At 38.6% G+C, this 14,545-nt stretch overlaps 1 protein-coding gene across 4 annotated transcripts; it reads left to right on the forward strand.

Annotated features, from left to right (window-relative positions):
- SUB1 (SUB1 regulator of transcription) lies at positions 1-12,349 on the forward strand. 4 transcript variants are annotated; one of them, XR_013346117.1, is made up of 7 exons: positions 1-95; positions 3,119-3,191; positions 4,318-4,437; positions 6,758-6,866; positions 7,697-7,966; positions 8,862-8,971; positions 12,097-12,184. XR_013346117.1 is itself a non-coding variant. In XM_077816724.1 (5 exons), exons 2-5 carry the CDS (start codon positions 3,120-3,122, stop codon positions 12,174-12,176), a joined length of 381 nt encoding a protein of 126 aa, XP_077672850.1. In that variant the 5' UTR covers positions 1-95; position 3,119; the 3' UTR covers positions 12,177-12,349. The 4 variants fall into 4 exon arrangements, 2 of the variants coding, with proteins under 2 accessions (XP_077672850.1, XP_077672849.1); XR_013346116.1 differs by lacking the exon at positions 8,862-8,971 and having other exon boundaries at positions 12,097-12,349; XM_077816724.1 differs by lacking the exons at positions 7,697-7,966; positions 8,862-8,971 and having other exon boundaries at positions 12,097-12,349.
- Positions 12,350-14,545: the final 2,196 nt, after the last annotated feature.

Raw genomic sequence — 14,545 nt, forward strand, 5'->3', positions numbered from 1 at the left:
GGGGGTGGGGCTTGCCGGTTGCGACATTTCCGTTTCTCTTAGTGGCGGTGGTAGTGTGCTTCGGAGAAGAGAGCAGCACGCAGAGGGAGCGGGACGTGAGTATCGCTCTCCTCCCTCCCCTCCCCCCGGGGGCTGCGTGCCCGCCACCCGCCGCCATCTTATATCTCCCTCTCCCCCCAGCTCAGGGCTTGTGCGAGCCGGGGGAGGGGTGGTCTGGCAGCTCCGCGCTCGGAGCCGGCGGGAGGATGAGCCGCCGCCGCCGCGTCTCGAACGCTGGGGAAGGCTCGGCCCGCGGGATTCCCGCCAAGCTCCTGCTCTGCCCAGTGCCGTGGGGGAGGGAGACCTTCTTCCGCTCATCGTTGGGGGGGGGGGGGGCGGCGTTGCGTCGAGAGACGCTGCCATGTTTGGGGGGCCAAGAAAGCTCATCCGAGTGAGGGAGAAAATGGCGGCGGGGAACCGCCTACCCCCATCCCCCGCTGCGCGACCCGCCTCCGTCCCATGACATGACTGCCGCCCCCAGTTAGCCGCCCCGCCCGCACTCAGTGATTCGGTGTCGTGTCCCCCTTTCCTAACCAGGCCCGTCTTCCCCCATTTTCTATTCATTTGGGGGGAGGGGAGCGTCTGAACGAGGGAGAAAATGGCGGCTGGGAACCGCCTGCCCCCTTCATCTTCTGTGTTTCTAGGCTGTCCCCTATTTTGTACTCAGTGACCTGTCCAGTCTCATCTCCCTCCATTCCCCCTTCAGTGACTCCTTTCCACCCCATTTTCCTCTGGGTGCCCCATATCTACTCCCACCTCGTGACCCATGTCCCTTCGCATGGTCTTCTTTCCATCCCATGGTACTAGATAACCTTGCCTCTGAGTGACTCGTTCGGTCCCATTGCCCTGTTCCTCCATGTTTTCTCTCGCTAATCCTAGCCCATGCCCTATATTATTCCCCCTTAGTTCTCTATCACCTTTCCACATTCTCTTTCTTGGTGTCCATTCCTCCTTCACTTCATGCACCTTTTGCTGTCCTTATTATATCTCCCTTCTTTTAAAACATTCTGTACCATTGCCTGCGCACGCTGTATCAGACATACTGGCCTACCTTCTTTCATCCTAAAAAGAAAAGGAGTACTTGTGGCACCTTAGAGACTAACCAATTTATTTGAGCATAAGCTTCCATGAGCTACAGCTCACTTCATCGGATGCTCAAATAAATTGGTTAGTCTCTAAAGGTGCCACAAGTACTCCTTTTCTTTTTGCTAATACAGACTAACACGGCTGTTACTCTGAAACCTGTCAAGTCTTTCATCCTGTTTCCCACCCACATAGTGGGTTCTGCTCCTCTTCAACACGTTTCCAACCCTATGACATGGCAGACCGTTTTTTTCCCCTCATTCCTTGTGTAACCCCCAGCACATTCCAATTTCCTATTCTCCCTCCTCCTCACCTGTGTTCCATTTTCCCTCATGTTGGCTGATTTTTCACCTGACACTGTTCTTTCGCCACATGTATTCATTCCATATGTCGGGGTGGCCATATTTATTGACCCTCTGAGCCACAGAAGACAATCTTCAGAAGTTCGAAAGCGAGGGAAGGCCTGCCCCATGGGGTTGAAGCCCTGAGGCCCCCCCTCTCCCTGTTGGATAGAAGCCCTTACCCCACCATCCTGCTGCAAGGCAGAGGTCCTGAGCCTCCTCGCTCCCCACCAAGTCTGGTAGGTGGAGAGTGGGGAGCTCCGCGAGCCACATTTTTTAACTGTAAAAGAGCCATGTGCGGCTCATTAGCCAGTTTGGCTACCCATGCCATATATTGTTGTCTTCATCCTAACACATTACCTTGCACTATTGTATTGCCCTGGGAGTCATCCTTCCCTTACTTGACATAAACCAGTAGTTCACAAAGTCCCCAATCTCTCACTATAGTTCCTTCCTTACAAACTGTTCCCCTTTATAACATATTTTTCTGCTTTGTTCTTTCAAAGGCTGGAAAGATATTAAAAGCAATTATTTAAAATTCTTCCTGTGCCTCTCTTGTATATGGAATACTAGATATTCACATACTATATCTATCCATAGGTTTGCAGAGTAGACACATCCGGCAGTATCTCTTCAAAAAGATGTGGATTTCCATGCATGCCAAACTAATGAAAATTGGGTCTTAAGTGATTTGCCTGAGATCACGTAGGAAATATGTGGCAGAACTGCGAATAGTGTTTTATATATTCTCACCTAAATGTGGCTTAACCACAACACCGTATTTTTTTAATTTTTTGAAACATAGGTAGAAAAGTTTATGATGATGGTTCTGTATCTCTCATTACCAGCAGTTGTCATTCTGTGACCTGGAAATCAAAGTAGACAAAATAACAGTACATAAGAGTGAAGGGAGTCATTTGCTAGATAATGGTGTACCCACATGTTCTGTGACATTCATTGAAAACTTTTATTTAAATGTATGTAGAAACATTTAATTAGTTTGTTTTGATAATAAATTAAATTCTTAGTAACTTAGACTGACCTGTTTATTACTATTTTGTGCACCACAAATCAAGTAAAAAAACTGAGGCCATGTCTATGCTATAAACTTACATCAGTGTAACTACGTCTCTCAAGGGTCTGAAAAATCCAGACCCCTGAGCAGTGTAGTTACACTACCCTAATAATCCCTCGTGTAGACAGTGCTATGTCAACGGGACAGCTTCTTCCATTGACACGGCTACTGCCTCTTGCAGAAGTGGATTAACCACACTAAAAGGAGAAGCTCTTCCTTCAGTGTTGTAGCGCTTCAATGAAAACACTACTGTGGTGAAGCCGCTGCTCATGCAGTGTTTTAAGTGTAGACATGATCTGAGTCCTTGTCCTGAATAGGTTACAAAATAAGTGAGACAGTACACAAATGAAGGGAATGGATCAAAGGAAAGGGAGATGAAGGACTACGGTGATGATGAGATCACACTGTTGCTCAGACAGACATATATTGAAGTTTCTTGCCACTTCATGTTGGCTTCAAATAGGAGATACTTGAATAAGATGAGAGAAGAGGCTTAACAAAGGAATTTGGGGCATGCATTCCAGTCATAAAGGGCAGCGTTTCCTGTATGATATTTTCACAATACCTTTCTTCCCTCCAGAATGCCTAAATCAAAGGAACTTGTGTCTTCAAGCTCATCTGGCAGTGATTCAGATAGCGAAGTTGACAAAAAGGTGAATATTGGACACAATTGCTTACTGCATTTTAGTCTAATAATTAAAAAACAAAACACCAAGCAAACTTATTCTGGCTTGGATTAGGAGGCAATTCAATTTTGCTGGAATATGTATGCCACGGTGTTTGTGTTGCCTAGCTCTTTTATTAAAACTGAGATCAGTGGTTGGAAGGTGAGATGCTTCTAAATATGGAATGAATCTATTTTTTTAAGATCGTCTTTCTATCATTTGCTATTTCGCTTGTGGCATTTAACCACAAGGTTCTTGGAGTTCTGTAGATCTCTGTGGTGAGAGCAAGAATACTAAACCATTTTAGTTCCCTTACTCTGTTAACATTTCTCTTCCTCCTAAACAGCTGTGAAAGCTGATGTTGAGAAACATGATTGTTTAGCTTCTTAAGCCCATCAAGAGTTGATATACATGCTGGGCTAAAATTACTGTAGTGAGCATTCTGCATTTGAAATGCTGGTTGAGTTTTCTGTAGATATGACAAAACAATATTTTTTTATGTATATTCTGTAGTTCACTGTAGATACTAGAGCTGTGAAAGTATGAAGATCTTGGAGTGCTGTATGTAAGTTAGTAACAAAATGGTAAAGTCAGAATAAAAGAGAGAGAGGAACGTTCTTTCTCTCCTTCCCTCTCCCTTGAATTGGGGAGATTTAAAATGCAAGGTGAGTGTGTATAAAAAGAAAATGTACAATCCACCTCAGTTTTATTTAGATCTTCTTTGGGTTCCAAAAGATTAAAATAGTCTTTAAAAAATCCAACATGCACTCACTTTTTGAAATAGCAGTATTTTGTCTCCCTGCTTTGAGCAATTTTAGTGTAAGGTAAAACATTAAGGGTAGAACTTACAGAAGTGCTTATTGTTCTCCTAAATCTGTTCCTCTTGGATTCCAATGAGAGTTTTATCATTGACTTCAGTAGGAGCAGAATTAGGAAATCTTAGAGCACTTTTAAAAATCCCACCCCAAATTCACTGTATTAAAGTCTTGTATTGGTAGTGAGATGAACTACATAATATAATAGTTCTTTGCAGCCTCTAATTTCTTCTTTTAATAACTAATAAAATGGGATGTGCTTTGTATTTTTTTTTTTTTTTTTTAATTTTTGGTTAAAGGCAAAGAGGAAAAAGCAAGCGGCTCCAGAAAAGCCTGTAAAGAAACAAAAGACTGGTGAAAGTTCTAAAGGTGCAGCTTCCTCTAAGCAAAGCAGCAACAGAGATGAGAATATGTTCCAGGTAACATTGATAATGTTACTTCTAGAGACTGTTGGTTGAAGGGTTCCTGGGGAAGCATGTTACAGTCTGTATTCTGTAATCTTTATGAAGAGAATCTTGGAACACTTTGGTTTCTTATCCAGGTATAGCATAGCATTCAATCTCTTGGCATGTTTTGGCTAAATAGGGTTACAATGTTAGAGTGAAAGTGAGATACCCAGAAAAAGCAGTGATGGGATTTGATAGAGTAAAATAATCCATGCTACGCCATTCAATTCTAACTTTGGTTCATTGATTGTATCACTTGTTCCCAGTATTTTGTCTTGGTTTATAGTGTCATTTTTTTGACAGTTAGGCATTTCTGTTCTAAACTCTATTAATAGAATTATAATTAAGCTGTAAATGTTAATTCAAAACCTGATCTATATGGGAATACTTTTAATCAGGGCGCTTTGACAAGAGGTTCCCAGAAATCAGTATGACTTCTCTTCTGCCTACCCAGCTGGACGAAGAGCAGCTGTCAGAGCTCTCACCGTACCAGACCAGCTCTAAGGATAAGTTTGTCCTTGAGTTTATATGTGCTCCTTTATTCTGGGATTCAGTTTTTATTAACAGAATATCAGAGAAGATTGAAACAGATCATCATGGAGAACTGCTAGTGGTCTTTGCAACGGAGTGTGCTGGCCTGTTTAAGACAGGCCCAGGGTTCAATACTGTCCTATTTCTGCAATAAGGCATTCAGGGTGTTGTAGTTCCTGAGGATATCTGGGAGTTGTAAGCCTTGCATCAGTCAGTGTGCTGAGAAAGGAGCAGGAATATAAGGCCCCAGCTTCCTCTTCCTCATTGCAAGAAAGATTGGGGAGAGGAGAATACCTGCTGTGAGCCTGCTTTAAGACAGTAAGAAAGGGACAGGGTTTTTCCATTCAAGGAATGCGGGAGGAACTTTTGAAGAATTTGGTGAAAGGACCTGAAAAGAAGCCTAAAATTAGGGCATTAGTGCTGGCAAAGGAAGTAGCTTGGGGTGGGGGACAAAGCAAGTGAGAGTTGGGCTTGAACTTCAGTATTCCTCATTAGATCTTCGGCCTCCCTTGTATTTAAAAATAGAGCACACTGTGATGTATCCAGAATCTGACTTGAATCAGAACACTTCCAAAGTGTGGGATTCTGGTTCGGACTTACTTTTGTCTGTTAGGAATGTCAGTGGCATATCAATTAAATATGAAGATTAATAGGAAAACCAGTAAAATATTTTACTTTTTACGTTGAATGAAAGTCTCTCATCTTGGAATGTTTTTCACTTATTTTACATTGCTTTCAAACTTGAAACATAATTCAGAATTTGGCACCTATAGGTAGGGGGTTCTTACATGTTTAGGGTAAAGCACTGTTCCCTCACATTCTTGATTACTTAAAAATTCCTATGGCGAGTAAAGCAGTTGCTTACCTGGAAAAACAATATTAAAGTGTTTGTACTTTTAAGCTTCCTTTAATGTAAATTGTTGTCTGAAAACAGTGGAACTAATACAGTGCTTCATAATGGTTTTTCACAGTGGAGAGGGTGACTTCTGGAAGTTCTAATGGTGGTGTGAGGTGCAGTTAATCTTAGAAAACCAGACAGTTGCATGCCATATATAGATGTGAAATCTGCTTTCTTGTGCCATCTAGGATTTAATTTGGTTGTGATATCCAATTCTCTAACCTAGTTCTGTGGGGATTTAGCCCTGAGCTAAGCATCAATCTGTGTGTGTTTGGAGCTTGTGGCCTCCACCACCTGAATTTACTGGAAAAATTCATAACCTCAAGGATTTCTGTTTATTTAACCTGTGTAGATCTCACTTTGTTTCTGGAAACATTGACAAGAACTCAGATTTAGAGCGGGAGGAGGTGATGGTTTTGTTATCATCTTCATTAGTCTTGTAGCTTGAAAACAAATTTGAATGGATTGTCTTCTCTTAGCATTTTCTAGCTTTATTAACAAAGTTTGCACAAGGAAGCAGGATTTTTTTCTGAAAGAATCCCTAATTTAAATTGGCAATATTTATTAGGAATTCAGCTTTTAGATACAAATGAATTTTCTTTTGAGGACACCCATTTTTCCAGGAAATAATGCTGAATTCTCTTAAAACGTGTTCAGTCCTTCATCCATCAATGCTGTCATCACTTATTAGTCCTGATATACTTCTTCAGGAAAATACTTAATCCAGTCATTTCTACTTAAATCTAAAATAAGCTGCAGCAATAAGCAGTGTCTCATATCTAAGTATTTAATGCTGATTAGAAAAATGAATAATCCAGTACTGTGTAAAATGTATTCAATTGTTCTGATTTGTTTTATTGGCAGATTGGCAAAATGAGATATGTCAGTGTTCGTGACTTTAAAGGGAAAGTCCTAATCGATATTAGAGAATACTGGATGGATCAAGAAGGTGAAATGAAACCTGGCAGAAAAGGTGAACTTTTATTTTGTGTCATTAGTTGCATAGCATTAAAATATATTTAGCTTAGCTTTATTGAGGAAAGTGGAAAATCATCTAACTTGAAGAATTCTGTAAGTATCAGATTCATTTGCTTCACAGTTCAATAATGAGGCTTTGAGACCTTTGTCTATATGTCCATTCTTGATTCTAATGCAAAATTTTAATGTCTTGATTATACTTTCTTCTTACCCAATAAGACATCTTCTAAGTAACTCTAAAATATTTTAATGGGAAAGCCTTAATATTGGGGGGGAAATCTAGGCACATGCCACAGTTCTGGTCCTTTTTCCTTCTCTTCTCCCACTCCTAAAAGTCTATTTTGGTTCCTTGGCAAAGAGGATATGGTCCACAGTTTTAGAACGGGGTATAAAACCCCATAACTTAAAAATAAAAAAAAAAACAATTTTTAAACAAATTAGTTGTAAATTCAGGTTTAAATTTGCTTTATCTGCCTGAAAGTTGTGCTTTAAATTTTTATAATTGAAAAAAGTTTGTGTTGCAGTGGATTGAAGTTAGGCACCATGTCTAAATAGCATTCATCAAAACAAGACTGCATTTTCTCTTTAGAAACAATAGATGGGAAAAGTATTAAAAAATTCTGTAGCCTGGACTACTGAATAACTGTTGCATTTTTCTCTAATATTTTAGCACTTCTTATTTCCCCCAGATAGTTTTAAGTTACCATTGCATGAGATAATAAACTGCATGATAACCTATTACAGTTTTGGAGCTGAACAGGGTTCAGTGGAAACACAACTGCTTTGATACAAATTTTGCAGAAAAATTTTGTTTAATTTTTACAGTGTTATACCAGTAAGTTATAGTACTAAACATTTTTTGGGGGAACCTACCATGTCTCCAAGATGCAAAAGTCCCATATGGGAATATTTTTGAAGAGATTCCTGTATCATTTGGAAGTATTAAGAAAGGATCACATGCTGTATAAGCGTAACAAAGACAATGCAGGGCTTGGTAGCAGGAATGAAACAACATTTTGAAAAGTGTGCTACCCATGCCAAGGATGACATTGAAGATACTGTTTCTCTGTCAGTCTGAATATTCTGGATCTTTTGGTGAGTAATGTTAGCGTTTTTATTACATTTTAGAAAAATATTTAAAAACAAAGTTAAATATTGCTGGGTTATTTTCCTGTGGGGGTTATAACAAGAAGCAGAGAAGTTTCGTTTCATCTGAATGAGAATTTTAAGTGTTTTGAGGTTGAGAAGTTTGTCATTCAAGGCACCATTCAGTGTCCGTTCATGTTTAGGGAAAGACTCCCATTGACTACAGTGGGCGTGGGACTGGACCATGAGAGAATATCAAAGGTGGCAGTGCAGTAGGGCATCATAATATTATGGATACCTGGACATCTCCATTTTGATTTGACTGCCTTGTACTGCTGAGTTTTGAACTTGACCCAGACATTCTGTATGAACTAGTTTAGGCAACGGAGTAAAACACCAACCACAAGCAGGTTGAACTACTATACTGCTGGTATAAACATCATTTGAGCAAAACACAATATGTAATTTTTCAGTTTTTTTAACTAAATTTCTTGAAATGTCCAATGTATTAATCCTCAATACAGACTAAATCCATTGAAAGTTTGAAGTTTTAAAAACTAACTGCTTTGAATTATCTGAGTACAGATAAACTATCATCTTCTGTTAACCCTCTTAGGTTGGGACTAGGCATGAGAAATTTAATTCCAAAATTTTAGTTGACATGGAAATAGGAGTTTGGAATGCAATGGCTATTCCAATTTATTTTTTTTTATAGTGGTGGTGCAGTTCAGATCTGTAACACAACGCAAACAGTGTCACTTTCTCATAGTCCTTCCTCATGTCTTCTTATGGCACCATTTTTACTGAGCCATTCCTAGTGTCTGTTGCCATCTGGAGAGGGACAGAGTTAAGGTACACACCATCCCTGCAACACAACCTTAACTTTGTATTTCCTGGTTTTCAGAGGTTTAAGTTTAGCCACTCTCCACATTCTGGAAGGGCACGAGGCAGCACTGTGCAACATTATCTGTGGGTCAACGAAGTTTTCAGGCAGTTAATTTTAGAATTATACAGGTGAGATGAATGACCACTTTCTGCATTGTTGTTAGCTTCATCATTACCACTATCAGATGCATCTGGCAGCAGCAGTACAACTAAACTTGTTAAAACGCTTGTTTGGTGCAGTCAAAGAAATATCCATTTTCATAATCCAAAACAACCATGGACTACTTTGTAGTCAATACTGGTATTCTCAATGAAGAGTTCATAGTTGAAGATTGCTTGGGTCATATATGCAGCTAATCTTTCTTACAACTTTTTACGAAGAGTTTGAGATGGTTCAAGCTTGGACAAGGAGCAGGAAAAATGTCAGTGGTACCCCAAAAACAGAGTTAAATTGTAGATATGTAAAGCACTTCCTTGATCTAACTTTCTTACCTGTATTCTCAATCTAAAGTACCAGTATAGATGTTAAAAGTAAAAATGAAATGAATGCTGCTATGACATGTACATTATAATACATTTTCAGAGCTGGAAGAGAACCACCCAAAAATGTTTTTGCTGCTGAACTCAGTGAAGTTAAACCCATGGACTGGTGGAAATGTCTTGGCAGTTTCACAGAGATGTAGAGCTCAGAAAATAACTTTTTTTCCCCCCTGGGGTTGAAGCTACTGCAGGTGTACAAACAACATTATCTAAATCTTGACTAGTTTGTTCTAATTTCAGAAACTGATAGTGTGTAAAGGAAGTAGGAAATCTATCTTGAACAATTAATCCAGGTGGCAGATGAAGACACTGTATTCTAGAAAATTTCTCAGTGCAGTTTCTCTCATTTATTTAGTCAGTTTACTAAAACTGAAAAAAAAAACCTTGTTTTGCCATTACCTACTATTGATTTAGTACATATCACACTAGAGCTTGGTTTCAATTGAGGTTTTGTTACTTCAGCAGTTGGGAAAGCAGAGCCCAAGCAGTAACATTCCAACATGTTGGTTTTGGTGTAATCCCAACAAAATTTACTTGTACTGTAGTTTCGGGCAAGGATTTTCAGTGGAGCCTAATGACTTAAACATACACATCCCATTGAAATTCTGTGGGAATTAAGTGTCTACCTCCATAAGCCCCTTTGTAAATCCAACATGACTAAACAAATGTTGACTAAATCAGAAATGTAAGTCACTAAATTTGACTACCATAAACTCTCTGAAGAAGTTTGTTTGGTAAAGTAAGTTGCTGCTTGAACAAGCCACGTATGTTATTAAGGCCATGTCTATATGTATAGCGCTACAGCGATGCAGTTGTACCAATACAGCTGCAGCGCCTCTGGTGAAGACGCTCTGTGCCAATGGGAGAAAGCTTTCCTGTCCCCATAAAAACCCACCTCCAGGAGCGGCATAAATTGTGTTGGCGGGAGATGTTCTTCTGCCGACAAAGCGCTGTGCATGTGAATGCTTATGTTGGTGTAATTTACGCCGATCGGGGATGTAATATTCACACCCCGGAGTGGTGTAAGTTTTGTTGATATAGGGTGTAGTGTAGACCTAATTTTTTTAGGTAAGTGATATTTAGGCAATGTGGCCAACACTAACACTACATCAATAGATGACTGTCTTCTCTGTTATCAACCGTGTGATGTTTCCTTTTGGAAACTAATCTAAAATCTAATCTTAAAATGAGTATTGTCTTTAAATTGCTTTGACTGAAATCAGCACACTTTGAAAACCATGCTAGATTAGAATATTTGATTTTTTTGTTAGTTTGTTCATCTAGAAATGAAGTTGGTGACTGTGGTAAGACTTTTGAGACAGCTTCAGAAATCAATTTGTATATTTTCTGACTGAAAGGGCTTAATGCTGTTTGTGATGGTATTTTTTCCAGTGCAAAATTAAATATTCAATTTCAGTAAAGTGGTCAAGATTTCTTGAAAAAACAAACCTGTCTTCTCTGAAAACTTGATAAAACTGTGTGACAGCATGTTCAGACTAGCTGGTGTCCAAAACATGAAAGAATGTAGGAAAAGTTTTTTTTCCCCCTCTAGATTAAAGTTCACAGGTGGCTGACAACAGCCATACTTATGTTTTAATATTCTCAAATAATAAAAATATTCGGTACCAAAAAAGTCCTGATCCTGTTTTCCTTGGGTCCTGTTACAGGTTTTACTAAAGTGTGTCTAGATTGCTCTTTGAATGAATGGAGACACAAATAAATAAATCCTTAAATAAACAATGGGTTAAAAGTTTAAGGAACGTGCATAGAGGCATGAGTAAGATTGGTGCATGAGAAGATATAGATAAATGTCATACTATTTTGTGTGGTGGGAGAGAAGAATGGTGATCAATTCTGTAACCAGACAGGGTGCAGCACAGTGCTTTTGATGCTGCTTCAAAAAGGTTTACATGCTTAACGTACAGAATTTAGTTTTAACAAAGAAGATTAAAGGGTGACTTTAAGGAATGGGGAGCAAGTATTTAATAATTGGCTCATCAGTCTAGCAGAGAAGAGTGTAACACATTCTAGTGGCTAGAGGTTGAAGCTAGCCAATTTCAGACTCAAATTTTTAACAGTGGAGATAATTAACCATTGGAACAGTTTATCAATGGTCATAGTGGTTTCTCAATCACTGACAATTTTGAAATCAAAATTAGCTTTTTAGAAAACATCTATGCTCTAGGAATTTTGCAAAAGTTCACTGGGTCCTGTTGTACAGGATGTCAAGCTAGTTGATCACTATAGTCCTGTCTGGCCGTGGAATCTGTGAATCTAAGAACGTGTGTGTGTGTGCAAACTCAATCCACAAACACATGGCTTTTATCACACTAAAGAAAGAAGCCTGGGCCTCTCCAGCTCATCCAGAATTCTAGTGCAGCCTGCCATCAGAGCCACTGCTACATTCACATAACACATGGGATGGGTTTCTACAAAGATGCTGCACTACCGTTTGTATCTTCTTCCCACATCCAAACAGAATCCATAAGCAGTCTAACCTCTTGTTTAGCCTGAAGTTAAATATAAATATTCCAGTGAATAGTCATGAATAATTACATTAACTAAAATATCTAACACTACAGCTAACACTTTTACAGTTATGAAAATATTGATCTCATAGTAAGGTTGTTTTGGTTCAAAGATTGTTACAGTTGTACAAAATCTTCATCTTAGTTTTCATACTGCACTAAGGATTTGTGTTTAATGCATTTCAGGTATTTCTTTAAATCCAGAACAGTGGAGCCAGCTGAAGGAACAGATTTCCGATATTGATGATGCAGTAAGAAAACTGTAAAAACAGCCATACAGAAACTTTTACTGTTTTAGTTGTTTTAAGCAGTCTTTTTACACATTGGCTTTTGTTTTCTAAAATACTTGTTTTCCAAGCTATTGTATATTTGGATTGCAAAACAATTTGTAAGATGAATACTTTTTTTTTATGTGCATTAAAAGTGTATTCTAAGTGAGGCTATTTGTGTATGCTTTATTAAAAAGGAATGATTTGCTTTCAACACAGTGTAAAATAAAAACCAGTCCAGTAATACTAATAATGCATAGCTGTTTGTGGCGTTCCAGTTAACCATTTTTAGTCTCCTTTTAATTTTGGGTTCAGTTAAAACATGTTCATATTAACTGTTAATCAGGAGACATTAAAAAAACCTTGCCTTTATTGCAAATATTCATAACTTTTACATTGGAGATTTCAACTCAAGTCCAAATAATGAAGAATTAAAATAGTTTTTGTAAATAATCTTAAATGCTGTCTTTGAAAATTCACCGCATTATTCTTATGTAGATAAGTACATAGGTTTTTTGGCATTGCTTGCATGAAGTATTACACTAAACAAGCGTATGTGATTATCCCACAATAACACTTGGACACAAACAACATTCTTCCTTTTCGTTTTTCTGCAGATCATTTGACTTAGAAAAGATAATTAGCTTTGTTCTTAGACACTAGAATTTTAGTATGGTATACATACATGTATATTATGGTAAGATTTTTACCTCAGAATAGGATTTATGAAGATTGTATTTCAAAGGTCCCAGCTTAAACAGATGAACTAATAACCTTACTTATTTACTCTTTTCAAGCTTTGCATTAGATTAAAATAGCTTTTGAACATACTGTCTGATATCCAGGGATAATTCTAAGTGGCAAGAACCCTTACCCTGCCGTGATAGAGCTTTTAGACATGCTCAACAATCCCGCTTAAGCATGGCTAAAACTAGGCTGTAATACAGTTGGTGTAGATTGAACCAAGCAGGGTTAAAACTGGCCTAGCCAAGGTTTCAATCTGGGCTAAAACAGTTCTGCTCTGTTCATAGTGCTTGATCAGGCCACATGTTTGTGTGTCTTAAACGTACACAGTTGTTTTAGCCTTTTAGGAAGAGCTTGTTTGGTGCTGGCTATCACTTGGCTATCAGGATCCTGAACTGAAGTAGAGTGATCCTTCTTTTCAGGAGGAGGTGAGGTAGAGTAGATGCAACATAACTGAAGGGAATTTTCATAGATGACTTCAGAATATTGAAAGGAAAAGCTTAAAAGTATCTTATTACAAGTTAACAAAAAAAATGAGGTGTGAGATGAGTTAGTGGATGAATTAACACTACATTGAAGAAATTTTGTTGGGGGCAGTGCATGTATGTGTATCTGATTTTTCAAATTGCTTTAATCCAAGGAAGAAGATAGCGACGTCATGAAAATTGCAGTTTGGGGACTGTATATCACTGAATGTACAAGTACTGAATCTGCTGTATTTTTCCCATTTAATGTTAAACTATTGTATTTTTCAGCTCGTTTAGATAACTAGTTTTTGCTATTCATTTAATTTCAGAATATCTTAATATTGTTTGCCGTCTAGGTCATGAGAAATTTGATATCGCAGAGGCCATGTTTTGTTAGCGTTGTACACACTGACCATCCCTGCCCTGAAGAATTTATAATCTAGTACACATGATACAATGAAGCGTGAGGGAAAAGGGATATAATTAAACATACACTGTTAATTTACATATGCAGTAACATATTTTCCTCATTTGCCCCTTAACCCAGTTATCAGTGAATGATTTCAAATGCAACTAATCAAAGAGGTCATTTAGTCCCTTGTCACTTTGAGGAACTTTGAGTTCTTAAAGTGCTGATTGTGGGGTGGAGGGGAGGACGAGACATATCTGAGGACAGCAATCTCATCTTTAGCTCCACTGTCCTTTTTGAATAATTCCCTGTTGCTTGCAATGTATCTGCATCAGAAAGAATAGTAAATAGGTACCTGCCAAAATTCCACAGAGACGTGCAGGAAAAGAATTGCTTACAGATCTCTATTGTTCTTGTTAATGTAAGTTATTCTATCTTTGGAAGAGTTTTTTGCCTACTGTTGCAATATTTATATCATATGCAAAATCTAACTAGAAATCTCACCATTAAATCAGCAACTTTGTAACTTCAGACTTCACCTGCCTTACCTCAATTGTTTCATCTGGTTGTTTTGAAAGAACATAATTGTAACAACGGAGGGAGCAATGTCATTTCTCCTTAGACAGATTAATGATTGTCACAGCACTGGACCTTGAGGTTCTTGCATAGTAACTGTTGGTTAGGGTGCAATATAACAAACGTGTGTGGGGTAAGGGGTGGGATCGGTTCTCTGGTGTTGGGAATGA

The sequence above is a fragment of the Eretmochelys imbricata genome, chromosome 5 (assembly GCF_965152235.1).
Source record: "Eretmochelys imbricata isolate rEreImb1 chromosome 5, rEreImb1.hap1, whole genome shotgun sequence".
NCBI lineage: Eukaryota > Metazoa > Chordata > Testudines > Cheloniidae > Eretmochelys > Eretmochelys imbricata.